Source organism: Humulus lupulus, chromosome 8 (genome assembly GCF_963169125.1).
Source record: "Humulus lupulus chromosome 8, drHumLupu1.1, whole genome shotgun sequence".
Classification (NCBI taxonomy): domain Eukaryota; kingdom Viridiplantae; phylum Streptophyta; class Magnoliopsida; order Rosales; family Cannabaceae; genus Humulus; species Humulus lupulus.
Genome location: NC_084800.1, coordinates 4,284,706 through 4,301,351, shown reverse-complemented (window position 1 = coordinate 4,301,351; position 16,646 = coordinate 4,284,706). Strand labels below are relative to the sequence as shown.

General features: G+C 36.9%; 1 protein-coding gene across 1 annotated transcript; it reads right to left on the bottom strand.

Moving 5' to 3' along the window:
* Window positions 1-5,019: 5,019 nt before the first annotated feature.
* On the bottom strand, window positions 5,020-6,343 carry LOC133793442 (protein CHLOROPLAST J-LIKE DOMAIN 1, chloroplastic-like). The gene is made up of 3 exons (XM_062230804.1): window positions 6,215-6,343; window positions 5,663-5,783; window positions 5,020-5,286 (listed from the first exon to the last, which is right to left on the bottom strand). Exons 1-3 carry the CDS (start codon window positions 6,275-6,277, stop codon window positions 5,231-5,233), a joined length of 240 nt encoding a protein of 79 aa, XP_062086788.1. The 5' UTR covers window positions 6,278-6,343; the 3' UTR covers window positions 5,020-5,230.
* Window positions 6,344-16,646: the final 10,303 nt, after the last annotated feature.

Sequence of the window (16,646 nt, the reverse complement as noted above, 5' to 3'; positions counted from 1 at the left end):
CACTAAGGGATCTCTCACAGATTTTTGGAAATGCTTTCTGGAATAATCAAGCCTCAAAGTGTATTTTCCAGCCAAGTGCTTTGTGGATGGAAAATGGTGTGTCTTACAAGTGAGCATTAGGCTCCTATTTATAGAGTTTGAGATATCCCTTTGAATTTCAAATTCCACCAACCCCCATGGCTGTTACCAATGTTTAATTGGATATTTATGGAATTAAAATGGAGATTTGGGAGTTATTTGGGATGTTAGAACCGTTCAATTTGGAAAAAATTGAAAAACCAAATAGTCTGTCAGCCTTACTTGCCGCGGCCACTGGCTTCTGTCTCCCAGGCCGCGGCCACTGAAAGTCAGTGGTCGCGGCCACAAGCCATTTTCAGCACAAAAAAATCATTTTTCCAAAACGTCCCAAATCATTTCCCACATGATTTTGTAACCTCCAAACACCTATTGGGAGTTAAAAATATGTCTCCAATAGCCATATTTCATCATGGCTTTGTGAAATCCAATCTCAACTATGTAACATATAATATACACATTATTGGGTAATATTTGGGAGTTACAAATTTGTAACTGATTTTTTCACTCCAAAATATGTCACATTTGGGCACACACATGTGTCTAATTTTGTGATTCTCAATAATATGTTACAAGGTGTGACAAATCACATTTTGTCACATTATTTAATCTAACATTATATTATATGAAATAATATAACATTCCTCCATTAGATTAAATAGTCACTTTTTGCAACACTTATTTAATCAATCAAACATTATATTAAAATATAATATTCCCCCACTTGATTAAATAATCACTCTCTATAGAAACCTTTGCATTTGTGCATAAAGTAAAATGTCTTTCGACTTGAATTTTACCTTAGTGTAATTATCACAAACTTTGTTGAAATTTTGGTTGCTGAAGCATTGAACCACTATCCCTTGATAACAAACCAGTGAAAGCACACACACACATTTGCTGTGTTCACTTGAGACCTCAATGTCTCGCTTTTGCACTGTTAATGGCCATGTGCACATTCCATTCATAGAATTTTCTTGAGAATGACTCCCAATTCTCATGAGGGGTGGCAACACCTCTAGGTCTATATAGGTAGAACTCTTACAGTATTTTGTTACCCTAAAATACTTGTCTTTTCAAGACTGAGTTCTATTAAAAAAACCTTTCAGTTTTAACCCTTATTTTGGTAACACTCCAGTACTCGTATCTTAGATGGGACAAAATTTGAGTACAACTACTTATTCACTTGATTGACTTGTTATTACCTATTGAACCTAATACTAGTTTGGTTACTAGTATTAAGATAGGTTACCATCAACCGTGAATCTCTTTAGGGAGTCTAAGTCTCATCCCTTGAGATGTAGAAATGATTCAATTTGAATAATTTCTTTTCTCATGTATGCATACTTAGACACTCTCATTATTTTATTCAAACTTTGTTGCTAGCCATAGTTTGATCAAAATAGTTACCCCTTTAAAATAGTGATTTTGACCATAGTCAACATCCCCACTATTTTATAGTTTTAATATCCAAGATAAACATTTGAATATTAATTCTAGAAACCTATTTTTTTCTAGAATTGTCCTTTATGTTTTAAATTGATTCCTTCTTGAATCAAAATATTACAAAATGGTAGCTTTAAACACCAAACATGTCTAGATTTGTCCATTCTATACACATATAGCCAATGTGATTTAGAATGTGAAATTTCAAATCATCTATTGGATAGGATGACCAAATTAATCAATTATTATCAACAAAATAAATTGATTAACTTTTGGAGCAGCACTCGCACATTTCTCACATAGTGATAATAAAATATCACTTTAAAATAGAAATCTCTTCATTTCTATTAAGTCCCTTATCCTCCAAGATAAATCTAGACCTATGATTCTCAAAATTCATCATGAGTCCTCTATGCCACTGTAGAGTCCAAGAACTTTACTTAGCTAATTATTTAGTAGTATTATAGTATGTTTAGTATTATCTTTGTAACTGTGGATTTTTGGTTCAGACCGGGAATTATTTGGACACTCATAGTAGTACTTATAGATTTTCTAAGTTTAATCTATAGTTTAAGAATATTAAGTATAACCTAAGGTTTGATTAATGTGACTGATATTAAGGATTATATTTATTATATTATAAGGTTTAGACATCAACCAATAGGATTTTAAGCACATGTTATGAATGGTGATTAAGGATTAAGTATTTTTTAGGATTAAATTTAATAAGGAGTAAAGTTTGAATGTTATAGGGTCAGTCAGCAGTTTTGAATACGTTGAGGGCTTAGTCAAGGCTGTGTACTCCATTCAAACTTAGCTAAAAATGTGTAATTTCGTGTTTAATTATTCAGCGTGTGCCGATATATCGCAGCTATAGGGGGCGATATATCGCAGCACGTAGATACGGAAAACACGAAACGATGCACGGTCGCCTCGGGCATACTGGCCCAGGCGATATATCGCCTACAAGGGGCGATATATCGCCTCCTCCAGCATAAATTCAAACTCTTTTGAATTCATTTCCTTGCAGCCATTCAAACTCCTTCAACAGTCCAGCATCTTTTGAACGAGTCTTCAGCCTCTGCTGAACGATTATTCAAATGATTTTCACCTAAAAAGCCATTATTTTTATTCAAGTAAAATCAAGATACTTTCATTCCCAAACTCTATAAATAGGACCTAGTACCCAGCCATTACTCACCTTTTGCTCTAAGTTCTGAAGCTGCTAGTGTTAAGTGAATGTGAGAGTGTAAACACCTGGTTTGGGAAAATCATAAGCTTAAACATCATAAGCTTATCAAACACTTTGGGAAGTGAGGTTCTATAGTATTTCGGTTGAGGTGTAGATTGGTCTTTCAAGTCTTTGAGGTAACCAAAACTCTAGTTCCTTTCTGTATTATGTTATTTTCTTTCTCATAGTCTTCTACTCAATCTCTAACCTTAATCTTCATTTTGGTTAGGGAATCTAAGTTCTTGAGCACATAAGTTTCGGTAAGCATGTTTCTCAAATGGTTTAGTCTTTCCATCCCTTTCATTTCATCTCCTTTCTTCTTTAGACTCACTCTTTCTTATGGTTTTAGGAGTGTTCCAAAAAGTCCCAACTCAGTCCACATATCCCGGTAACTTTGGTAAGGAAAATAGGCTAGAATCTATATGTTTATGTTTATGTTATCTTATGTGTTATGTTATGATATGTTATGAATATGCTATGAATGTGTATGTTTGTAGGCTTGGGCTTATGCCCTTTTTGACTAACAAGACCCCAAAAAGATTGTGGGCATATGCCTATTTAGCTGGTAGGACCCCACTAATCTCATGGGCATAAGCTTGTTTAGTCTATGGGACCCCAAGTAATAATGGCCATTATAATAAGTGTATTATGTGTTATGATATGTCTTTACGTTATTATGAAATTGATGTGTATGACTATGTGTTAGATTTTTCCTTGCTGGGCATTAGGCTCATTCCTTTCTGTTTATGTGCAGGAAATAAGCTTTAGAGGCGGAAAGATTCGTGACGCTTAGAGGATGTGTATCGATGGTGAATGGAGTCAAGGGGCCGAGCGTTATTCGATTCGAGGATGTAGTTACTGTTTTATGTCTTTTTTTATGGTTTTACATGTATTTTCCGCAATTCTTATGTAATGTCTTTTTATTAAAACATGTTTTGTTTTTAAAGACAATGGGATCCCATATCCTTCTTAGTATTCAATTTTATTTGTAAGTAACTCTTATTTTACAAGTTACTCAATAAAATTATGGTATTTTCGTAAAAATGTAAGTTTTATGTATAGTTTCGTTAATGGTCCAAATAGTCTAGATTAGTGGGTCATTACAGCCACATGATAAACTCTCAAGATAAAACCTCAAGTTTTATCTTGATTTATTTACTTGCTAAAGCAAGGCACACTTATTTGAAAGTAACTTTCACTTGGTTGCTTTCTTTTTATATATTTCACAAAATAAAGTGTGAATACAAGTGTAATGTGAGAATTTCTCAAACAAATAATCACATTATGAAATAATAGGTCTACACATTTACCTATTATTTTAACAAGTTCATTTTGAAACTTTGTTAATGTCTCACACAAATGTCTCATAGAAAAATAAAGAATTATCATAGAATAATACTTTAATTTTATTGATAGCTTTCAAGAGTACAAGCTTTATTACAAAATAACAATTTTCCCAACAAGGCACATAAACATGGTAATCATGCTAGGATCTCTTCTTCCTTTTCTATAGCATTTACCTCATTCTCGTGTGGGTCCTTTCGATACCTACATACTCTAGCATAGTGCCCGGGTTTTCCACAAACAAAACAATGACCTCTCACGTCTTTGAATTGTCCATGATCTTTCTTTGGACCTAAAGGGTTCCCACTACCCTTTTTTGTTGTTGTTGTTGTTGCCCCTTGGATGCTTGTGTGAAACTGCATTGGCCTTGGAAGTCTCATCTTTAGACTCATTCACACCCTTGTTTCTTATTCTCGATTCCTCTTCAATTCTAATGTGTTTTTGGATCTCTTCCAAAGTGTAATCCTCATTCTTATGGATGATTCTTTTCCTATAGCTCCTCCAAGTTGGTGGTATCACTACTACAAAAAAGGTTTTTTAGGACTAGCATTGCGAGTCCTAAAAAAGTTTTTAGGACTCGCGGAGCGCGAGTCCTCTATTTGAGAGCCTTAAAAACTAAGGTTTTTAGGACTCGCTAAGGTTTTTAGGACTCGCGTTGCGAGTCCTAAAAGATCTTGCTGAGTGCCTTTAAGTAAGGTTTTTAGGACTCACGTTGCGAGTCCTAAAATGATGTTATTAGGACTCACATTGCGAGTCCTAAAAGAATGTCCGCGAGTCCTAAAGATCTTGCTAAGTGCCTTTAAGTAAAGTTTTTAGGACTCTCTTTGGGTGTCCTTAAAAGTTATATTTTTAATTTTTAAAAAATTTATTTATTGTTATTTTAAATTAAAAATTATGATATAAATGAAACATTTATATACAAATTAATCTAAAAATTTATAGATTAAAATAACAAAACTTATTAAAATTATAATCGTCTTGACCTTAAAAAATATATAACTAGATTTACAAAGTAAATAATTAACCATTCAAACAAGAATCATTTACTCTAATAAAAATTACAAATATAATAAAACACTAAATTCATTGTCAAACAACATATATTTCTTCTTTTTGTCCTTGTACTCACCCTCGTCACTGCCTTTCCAAAGTAAGGATTGACTGCCATGAATTTCTTTCTAAAATCATCCCTGAAACATGAAAAATCACATTATAATACACCGAACATGAAAAATTATAACTAGATTTTTATTGTAGTGTACATAAATAAGTTTATTCACAATTGCTACAATTGAAAATAGTCAAGTCCATTGTTATTTTTACATTGCTGCAACAGGTTGTTAAAATGTGGTTATAATCAAAATGTGATGCAATTCCAAAATTTTATGCATTTTAAAACAAAGGAAGTAGAACAAGTACAATAATGAACTAGTTTCTGCAATTAACTGCATGCAACAATTCGAAATGCCATTTCAATGAGGAACATTATTGTGAATGTCTTTGTCTAAGAACTAAGAATAGGTTTATTAATTTAAGTAATGCAATATTACAATGTAGGATCCTTACATCCTATAATATGAAGTGAGAGTTCATGCCAAGAAGAAAATGGTGATACCTGGTTATTGTAAAGCAAAGCAGGAATGTAGCCGCCCACGTATTCAATCAGATTCAAAATGCCAGTATATGCCTGCACACACATACACACAAAATTGAAACTATTAGCAAATAAAAGGCAACCATAAATACAGAAGAGAAAAAACAGAAGACAGCCATAAGTACAGAGGAGGATAGTAAATAACAATGAGAACAAGAAGTTATAATGAAGATGGTTTTGACATGAAAAACATTTAAGAATTTCAATCAATTTATTGAAAGGATTACACGCACAATCTACAAAAAATCCATGTTAAACTAAACGGAAGGAGGAAAATAAAGGTTACAGACATTCTACTAAATATAGAAGTCCACTAACTTAAATCTGGTATGCATGCTAACACTATGAAAAGCCGACCTGTTATCACCCGTAAGGGATAGGTTCTATTATCTGGTTTACCAAAAACCGGAACACTTTATCAATCTATGAAAAATATGCATTAACTAGTTAAACAAAAATCATACCAGAGAGGCAACAGAGATACAGCCAAAAACTAGACAAAGAGAACGAAGCAGCCGTTTCCCCATACGCAGTCCCGTCCCTGAATCTTCACCATCTTCCTGCAGCAAAAATCAACTTGAGTATCAACCAATTTGAAAGTTAATGTTTCTTGTTTCTGAGCCACAAATTTGAGTAAAAATGTTTTGATTTTGCATTACTCACTGTAATGTTGGTGATACAGCTGGTTCAAAAGACTTCAGCTTCTCAAATAACCGATAAACAAATGCAAAACCTAGAAACTGCAAAGGTTTATACTCAGCATTCCACTTAATGAGAATCCAAACCATCTGCAGAAAGGTAAGGTAAGCAAAGATGAGGATGCAAAAATTGTGATTAATCCAAGCCATAATTTTTTAATTGTTAATGTACTTGAAGATGTAATGAAGGCTGGACCTGCCATTCAACACTATAGATCTTATAGAAACAGTCATAAGTAACAATTACTACTCATAAAGGTAAAAGGCTCAACCTTCAATTTTCTAGAATGAATTGGGAAATGTGTCTGTTATATATATATATATATATATATATATTATCATCACTATCTGCTAACGACAATCGCAAAAACAAATAGGGAAACAGAGGATAAACCACTCTCTAAATTGTCACAACTTACAAAGACATCAGATATTGCAAGGTTGATGCGTATATCTTGCACAGAAGAGTTGGTGAATCTGGAAAGAAATCATAATACAATTAGAATGTATATCAATATCACGGTCCTACACAGAAATCTTAAAACAGGCTGCTGTGCCAGACATGGGAGAGTAACAAAGCTTGAGCTTTAACATTTAAAAGAACCACGAGTCATATATAAGTAAAGCTATAACAAACTTACAAGACAATAATATCCTCAAGGAAGGTATTTCTGGAGAGTCATATATAAGTAAAGCTATCACTTTCAAGTTTCAATCCAAAAGATACTTTATTATAAAACTTATTATAAAAGAATTAAAAAAAATTACCTCTTCTGGAGTTTCAGGTCTCAAATATTCTGATAGACCAGGAAATGGCACTGACACAGCTTTCTTGCCCTGCTTAAATTCAGGAACATAAGCCTCTGAAGAAAACAATCGATCTTCATACACTGGCAGTGGTGAAGGTGAACCACAATGTCCATCTGAGTAGGCTAACAATATGTTTAATTAAAGGTTAAAGGTTCAATAGTACACTCATTATTGATCAAAATCAATGTGAACTTCTCTATATAAACTAATTACCCCATACAAAATTTTGACAGCAATGGAATTTACCAACCCCCTTTGTAACAGAAATCAATGTGAACTTCCCTAATTTCATATCCATTATAAACTGCAAGAGAACAAAATAGTTCTAAAATTTGAACAATCACACATGAAAAGGCAACGTTAGAGACAAACAATAACTCACCTCGAGAAGAAGACTACGAGCAGCAAATGGAGAGTTGATTCCGTCTCCTCCGGTCATTTAAAAGCCTGATCCTTGGCTGGGCTTTGTTCGTCTTGATACCCTGAGTTCACCCATGCTACCCTTCGCCTGAGACGATGACAGAGGAAGCCAGAAATTGGCCTTGAAGCCACGACGGCGACGTACGAGCCTGGAGGCTTCTGCTCGCGGCGGAGAACGGCAACGAAGGGCTCGCGAGGCTGGAGTTTCGGCGGTGGCTGGTACTCTTGATCCGGTGTCTACACGGCGGCGACCATCGGAGGGCAGCCGTTCGGGCTAGCAGAGAGCATGCGAGAGAGAGAGAGGGAGAAAGGAAAATGGATCGGGTAGGGAGGGAGGAAGAAAATGATTTGTCACTTATTTTTTTTTCTTTTTTTATTTTATAAATAAAAATCTGATTATATTATTCAAATAAAAAAATGTGATTATAAAACTCCAATATTATACTCCTAATACTATAAAAAAAAAAATTAAATCACAACTATATAAATTCTCTTCAATTTATAATAATTGTTAGCTATTTAATTTAAATACTAGGTAAAAGTGCACTTTAGTTAACTTTATTTTAAAAATATATTAATTTATTTTTAGTAATATTTTTTTAATTTTTATATAAATTTTATATAAATAAACAATGCCATATATTATAAAAATTTATACATTAAAATTATTGTACAATATTTTTCTAATCAATAAAACAACTCATTTTTAACTAATACTAATTTTATAAATATGTTAAACAATAAGTGTTTTTATGATTCTTTTACTTAACAATTTTAAGGACTTGCTTTGGGAGTCGTTAATACTCTTTTAGGACTAGCAAAGCGAGTCCTTAAAAGTTACAATTCCTAATTTTTCAGCTCAGGTGTTTTTAGGACTCGCGGGACTTCCAAAGCAAGTCCTTAAAATTGTTAAGTAAAACACTCATTTTTTTAGCCCAGATTTTTTTAGGACTCGCATATTTTTTTAGGACACTCATTGTGAGTCCTAAATTGTGTTTTTTCTGGACTCTCAATGAGTGTCCTAAAATTTCAATAAACATTTTTAAGGACTTGCATTTATGTGCGTGTCCTAAAAAAGTGTCATGTAAAGGGTATTTTGTAGTAGTGTATTTTTGCCACTATTGCACCAACTTGGAAGGCCTCGGGAAGCTCAATCTTGAGATCTTTCAACTTGTTTACAATCACTTGTAACTCATGAATTTGAGGTAAAAGAGTTTTCCCATCAATGAAAGAAAATTCAAAATATTGAGAAATTAAGAACTTTCTTGTACCTTCTTCCTTAGCCTTGTACTTACTCTCCAAGGCATCCCAAATCTCCTTTGCCAATTTGGTATTGGTATAGAGGTCATATAGCCTATCGGATAAGGCATTAAGGATATGACCCCTACAAAGAAGGTTGTCCTCTCTCTCTTCCTTCTTTTCTCCACTTTCTCGGGAGTATCTTTGTCGGATGGCTCGGCTAGAGGTGCCAAGGATGTAGTCTATCTTGAGTGTTGTCAAAAGGAATTTCACCTTGTCTTGCCACCAAGTGAAATCGGATCCATCAAACCTATCCAACCTCACTAGGTCTTGGTTCATGATCTTGATGGTCTCCCCTTCCATTGAAACAAAAAAGGGATAAGCTTCTGATTGTTAGAGAATATATGTAATTGCCTCAATGGAAAAGATAAGATAATACAACTCTATGCAATATATTACAAATAAATAATGATTGAAAAAAGAGTGTTACAACTCTATAAGTGAAAATACAAACAAACAAACAAAGGAAGAGGAAGAAGGAGAAGAAGAGAATGGTGAAAGATACAACTCTAAACAAAAGATCACAAGTAAAGGAAAGGTGTTTGAAACAAAATAAAAGAAGATTACAACTCTAAACAAAAGTTACAAGTAAATAGAAAATGAAAATAAGAAGAAAAGCAATAGAGGAAAAATGCAAGAACAAAACAATAGTAAACTCTCACTTACACAACCTAAGTGAAGAGGGTTGGGGATCACCAACTTGAACAAGGTTTAAAACCTTTGTCCAAAAGCTTATTTCCCCCTAACTCAAGCACTAAGGGATCTCTCACAGATTTTTGGAAATGCTTTCTGGAATAATCAAGCCTCAAGGTGTATTTTCCAGCCAAGTGCTTTGTGGATGGAAAATGGTGTATCTTACAAGTGAGCATTAGGCTCTTATTTATAGAGTTTGAGATATCCCTTTGAATTTCAAATTCCACCACCCCCCATGGCTGTTACCAATGTTTAATTGGATGTTTATGGAATTAAAATGGAGATTTGGGAGTTATTTGGGATGTTAGAACCGTTTAATTTGGAAAAAACTGAAAAACCAAATAGGCTGTCAACCTCACTGGCTGCAGCCAGAACTTTTCAGTGGCCGCAGCCACTAGCTTCTGTCCCCCAGGCCACGGCCACTAAAAGTCAGTGGCCGCGGCCATAAGCCATTTTCAGCACAAAAAAGTCATTTTTCCAAAACGTCCCAAATCCTTTCCCACGTGATTTTGTAACCTCCAAACACCTATTGGGAGTTAAAAACATGTCTCCAACAGCCATATTTCACCATGGCTTTGTGAAATCCAATCTCAAATGTGTAACATATAATATACACATTATTGGGTAATATTTGGAAGTTAGAAATTTGTAACTGATTTTGTCACTCCAAAATATGTCACATTTGGGCACACACATGTGTCTAATTTTGTGACTCTCAATAATATGTTACAAGGTGTGAAAAATCACATTTTTATGTGACAAATCACATTTTGTCACATTATTTAATCTAACATTATATTATATGAAATAATATAACAGTTACCTCGATATGGCACCTTGCCATGAAGTTCCCAACTGACGCAGGGGTAGGATGCGTGTTGGGAAACCAGCGGGAAGCAAGGGAGTGCTACAATGCCTCAATATCTAAGGTGAAGAAAGGTGTATCGAGGGAAGCTGCCGGGAAAGGGTTGCACACGACCAATGATATGCAAGCCCAATCAGGTGATTGTGTCACCAAATAAGGCGTTGCCAAAAGTGAGGACAGGGATTTGGATCCTCGCTTTCGGGATTTTGATGAAGAGATAGGACCCATCGAGGACCTTGAGGAGGTCCAACTCGATGAAACAGATCCGACCATGGTTGTTAAAGTCGGTAAAAACTTAGAGACAACAACGAAACAAGCACTGGTGGAATTTTTAAGAAAAAACCAGGAAGTCTTTGCTTGGTCGCATAAAGACATGGTTGGAATAGACCCTGTAGTCATTAGCCATGTCCTAAACATAGATAAGGGTTTTTGACCAGTGCAACATAAAAGGAGGCTGCTCGACAAAGATAGATCAAAAGCTCTAAAGGAAGAAGTCGAGAAGCTAAAGGAGAATGGATTCATCTGGGTAGCGTTTTATCCATCCTGGGTCTCTAATCCCATACTGGTTCCAAAGCCGAATGGCAAGTGGAGAACGTGCATGGATTTCACAAATCTTAATAAAGCCTGCCCTAAAGATTGTTTCCCACTCCCTAGAATCGACCAGCTGGTCGATTCCACTGCAGGGCACGGGATCCTCTCATTCATGGATGCATACTTCGGGTACAATCAGATCAGTATGCATCCCCCTGACGAGGATCACACTAGCTTTCGGACTGATACAGGGCTTTACTGTTACAAAGTTATGCCTTTCGGTTTGAAAAACGCTGGTGCGACTTAATAGTGACTGGTCAATCACATGTTCAAGGAGCTAATCGGCACGAACATGGAGGTATATGCGATAACATGCTAGTTAAGTCGAAGAAGACAGAAGGACATATAAGGGACTTGCAAGAGTGCTTCAACTTCTTGAATAAATATCAGATGAAGTTGAATCCCCTAAAGTGTTCCTTCGGAGTTGGATCAGGGAAATTCTTGGGATTTATAGTAAACTCGCAAGGAATTGAGGCCAATCCCGAGAAGATCAAAGCCCTGGTCGATATGAAATCACCAATGAAGATCAAGGATGTTCAAAGTTTAACCGGAAGGATTGCTGCTCTAAGTAGATTTATCTCCAAATCTACGGACAAATGCGTCCCATTTTTTAATCTACTTAGTGGCAACAAGAAGTTTGAATAGATGGAGGAGTGCGAGCGAGCTTTTCAAGCTTTAAAAACACACATGTCGCAGCCACCGATTCTATCAAACCCGGTTGATAAAGAGACTATGCTCATCTACTTGGCGATCACAGAATGCGCTGCTAGTGTTGTTCTAGTAAGAGAGGAAGAGGGCGTGCAAAAGGCCATTTATTATGTAAGCAAAAGGCTAATAGGAGTCGAACTGCAGTACCCACCTATCGAAAAATTAGCCTATTGCTTGATCTTAGCCTCCATAAAGTTACGGCCGTACTTCCAAGCTCACCCAATCACAGTTTTGACCGACCAACCTCTACTGCAAGTTCTGCAGAAGCCAGAAGCTGCAGGCCGATTATTGAAATGGGCGGTTGAACTTGGGCAGTTTGATATCTCTTATTTACCACGAGCAGCAATAAAAGGATAAGCTCTGGCCGACTTCGTCGCAGAACTCACTGGGCTTCAAGACAGCGAGCAGCTAAAAGAGCCTGGAGAGCCTGAAGCTCAAAACCAAACTCCCTCATGGAAGTTGTTCACAGACAGCTCTTCTAATGAGCATCACGTTGGAGCCGGAGTGATTTTAATAACACCTGAAGGGCATCGATTTCACTGCACGATTAGGTTCGACTTCACGATATCCAACAACGAAGCAGAGTATGAGGCATTACTCATAGGATTATGGCTAGCCAGAGGCATGAACATAAAGTCACTTAATATCTACAGTGACTATCAGTTAGTAGTCAATCAGATCATTGGAGAATACCAGGCCCGAGGCCTAAAGATGGTTGCCTACTTGAATAAAGCAAAGGATCTATTGGCGTAGTTTGATAAGTACACTCTCCAGCAAGTACCCCGCGACCAAAACTCAAACGTTGATGCTATTTGGCTAAGTTAGAAAGTGCCAAGGATGCTGATACCCTGAACATAGTGCTAGTTGAACGACTACCTGCACTAAGCATCCAAGCAGAAGAGACCTCTTTGGTAATTCAGGCAACGGATACATGGATGGTGCCTTACATAGAATACCTGATGCATGATGTATTGCCAACGGACAGAAAAAAAAACCAAAACCCTCCAGCGGTAGGCTGCTAGGTATATCCTGGTCGATGGGATTCTGTACCGAAGGGGCTACTCAATGCCACTCCTCAGGTGTATTTCGAAAGAGAAGGCCAAAGAATTGATGAGAGAGGTCCACGAAGGCTTTTGTGGGGACCATGCTGGGGGCAGAGCTTATCAAAAAGATCCTAAGGCAAGGATACTTCTGGCCAACAATGAATGAAGACTCGATGAAATTTGTGCGGAGGTGTGACAAGTGCCAAAGGTTCTCCAAAATTTTGCGAGTGGCCCCTAATGAAATAAACTAGATGCAAAGTCCGTGGCCATTTGCAGTCTGGGGTATAGACCTAATCGGATCTTTGCCCACAGGAAAGGGCGGCATCAAGTACGCCGTGGTGGCCGTCGATTACTTCACAAAATGGGTCAAAGCTGAGCCACTTGCAACCATAATGACCAAGAAGGTGTTGGATTTCATGGTAAAAAAACATTGTGTGTCGCTATGGATTGCCAAGAGAAATTGTCTCAGATAACAGCACACAGTTTGACAGTGATCTATTCACGGATTTTTGCGAACGACATGGAATTATCAAGAGTTTTTCTTCAGTTGCTCACCCTCAAGTGAACGGACAAGTTCAGGCAGTCAATAAGACACTAAAAGATACTCTGAAGAAAAGACTTGAAGAAGCAAAGGGAGCATGGCCAGAGCAATTTCCTGAAGTCATTTGGTCATACAGAACATCCCATCGAACAGCAACAGGCCATACTCCATTCTCCCTAGCTTATGGATATGAGGTTGTTGATTGTGATTTTAGCCAATGACGTGAGAACGTCAAATATGACAAACCTTCAAGAGAATTTAAATAACACAGACAGTTTTATCAAGAAAAATAAATAACACAAGAGATTTTATAGTGGTTCAGCCCTGATTGTCGGTAATAGCCTAATCCACTTAGAGTTGTGATTTATAGATCTGTACTCAAGATCAGATGGACTGAGCCAACTGAGTTTCTTCAGTACAGATTGCAAAAATACAAGAATCCTTTCAAATATCAGCACTTTCTCTCTCTAGAATACTCAGACCCAAATTTCTCTCTCTAGAATACTTAGACCCAAATTTCTCTCTCTAGAAAGAAGAAGCAGAAGAAGCCCCTCTCTAATCCCATAAGCCCTCTATTTATAGGCTTAGGGTCATACATCTGATATCCCCTAGAATCGGGATATTTTATTATATTTATTACATTTAAATTACAAAAAACATTCAAAATGTAACCAAACCCCCCATTTGTGGGAAGAATGAGAGATTCCCGCGTATCTTGTTGAAGCTGTTTCTGGGAATCTTGACTTAGTCCTCCTCTAGCTAGTTGATCCACCTCTCCTACTGACCACTCATGCAAGTGCTGGTCGGACATATGCATGGTGGTAGGACAAACATTTGTTGGTCGGACGTGCATGGTGGTAGGACATGCACTTCTCTCCTCTAACATGGCACTCTCCTCTAGCATGCCATGTTTCTCCTCGGACCAAATTCTTGGGGTCTCCTAGGACCACTCTCTTGAGTTCTCCTCGGACCAAAGTCCCTTGGGCTCTCCTCGGACCACATCCTTGGGGTCTCCTAGGATGCACTCTCCTTAGCTCTCCTTGGATGCACTCTCCTTAGCCTCATAGGATGCACTCTCCTTAGCTCTCCTAGGATGCATTCTCCTTAGCTTCCTGGGATGCACTCTCCTTAGCCTCCTAGGATGCACTCTCCTTAGCCTCCTAGGATGCACTCTCCTTAGCTTTCCTCGGACCAAGGTGCACTTGGCTTGGTTATGACATCTTTCAAGCAATCCAAATTCTTCGTCAGTCTACCGGGTCACTTTATCACAACTCTGAGGAGTCATTGTATTTATTGACTATTAATGTGTCTTGTACTGACCATGTACTGCCACTTGTCACCTTTATTGCCACGTCATTGATCTCCAATTTTTGGGTATAACAGAGGCTATGTTGCCCGTCGAATTAGACTCGCCATCGCATCGGAGAATGACGTACGATCAAGGCTCTAATAGCCAGCTATTGATGGAATCTCTAGATTTGGTCAATGAAAAGTGTGAGCAAGCCCAACTCCAAGTAGCAGCTTACCAACAAAAGGTCGCCCGGTATTTCAATTCTAAAGTACATGAAAGGAAATTCAATGTCAGGGATCTAGTACTTAGAAGGGTTTTCCTCAACACCCGCGACCAGGTCGCTGGGGTACTCGGACCTAACTGGGAAGGACCCTATCAAATTGAATAAGTCCTCCATCCAGGCACTTACAAACTTGCTTGCTTAAATGGAGATCTCAGTCCTCGCTATTGGATTGGAGAACTCCTATGCAAGTACTATCCATAAACAATTCTTCTTAAAGAATTGGCTTGTATTAATTTTACTTTTTACAAGTTTTGAAAAAGGGTTGGTCATTTTATGTGACTGATCGCTTATAAGTGTAACATCTTTTTGGTGATCACTCGTACAGACACGATTTGTCCATTTATTACGAGAAATAAAAGGCACTGTGTGCAGCCAGTCAATCTTGCCAACTATTGTATTTAATACAAGTGTTTGCTTATTACGTGTGTTGTTTTGCTATATTGTTTCAAATTTTTCCTACGAGCAGAAATGTTCGAACAGGTCCTAGTCAAGGCAAGTGACCGAGGACCTATGTAGAGTCCAAGAACTTTACTTAGCTAGTTAGATAGTAGTAGTAATAGTAATAGCTAGTAATAGTTGTAGTATTTTTATAACTGTGGATTTTGGTTCAAGCCGGGACTTAGTTGGACACTCGTAGTAACACTTGTAGATTTTATAAGTTTAACATATAGTTTAAGATTATAACCTAAGATTTGATCAATATGACAGATTATGAAGGTGATATTTATTATACTATAAGGTTTAGATAGACCCAATAAAATATTAAACTTGTCTTGTGTATGTTTAATGAGAATTAAGTATTTTTGAGGAATAAGTTTATTAAAAGCAATGTTTGAAAATCCTAGGGTCTGCCAGCAGCTTTGAAATCGTTAAAGGACTTAGTCAAGGCTGTTTACTCAAATCAAATTAGGCTGAAAAAGTGTAATTTTGCGTATAATATTTCAGCATATGCCGATATATCGCAGCTCTAGGGGGTGATATATCGCCATACAGGGATACAAAAAACACGTAGCTTCACACAACAACCTTGACGAGCCTCGGGTATATCAGCCCAGGCGATATATCGGCTATGGTGCATGATTTTTGAACTATTTTGAAACTGAGCTCATTTTAATCCTTAACCTCTTCATAAGTCCAGAATATTTCTGACCAAGTCTTCAGCCTCTGCTGAACGATTATTCAAATGTTTTTCAATTAAAAAGCCATTATTTTATTCAAGCTAAATGAAGATCTTTTCATTATTGAACTCTATAAATAGGACCTAGTACCCAGCCATTTCTTCATTCATCAAACTGAGTTCAGAGCTTACAAGCTGCTAGGATTACTTTAGAGTGTTAAACACCTGGGTTGGGGTTATAAGTTTAATAAACACTTGGGAAGTAAGGTTATTGTAATGCCCCAAATTTTCTAATAAGGTTTAGGACCTTGATTAGGAGGCCGGGAGGGCCATAATTGCTTTATTATGCTATTTAATGATAATATGCATGTTTAGGTGTATTAAATATGCATGTGAACCCATTTGTGATTAATTGGGTGATTTTCATATTTTGGCCATTTCGGGCATTTTTGGCATATATGTGAAATGGGCGTGGTGCTTTGTTATTATCTGGTTATGCCAGGGTTACCCAGCACAAGACGATCCTAAAAGGTAAGC

What these genes read in the sequence shown, in the direction of transcription:
- LOC133793442 (XM_062230804.1), bottom strand. Translation starts at nt 6,277, where the DNA reads ATGGGGAAACGGCTGCTTCGTTCTCTTTGTCTAGTTTTTGGCTGTATC. An exon ending in GTATCTCTGTTGCCTCTCTG is followed by an intron (nt 5,784 to 6,214) that starts GTATGATTTTTG and finishes ATGTGTGTGCAG; the next exon opens with GCATATACTGGCATTTTGAA. An exon ending in CTCACTTCATATTATAGGAT is followed by an intron (nt 5,287 to 5,662) that starts GTAAGGATCCTA and finishes TTCATGTTTCAG; the next exon opens with GGATGATTTTAGAAAGAAAT.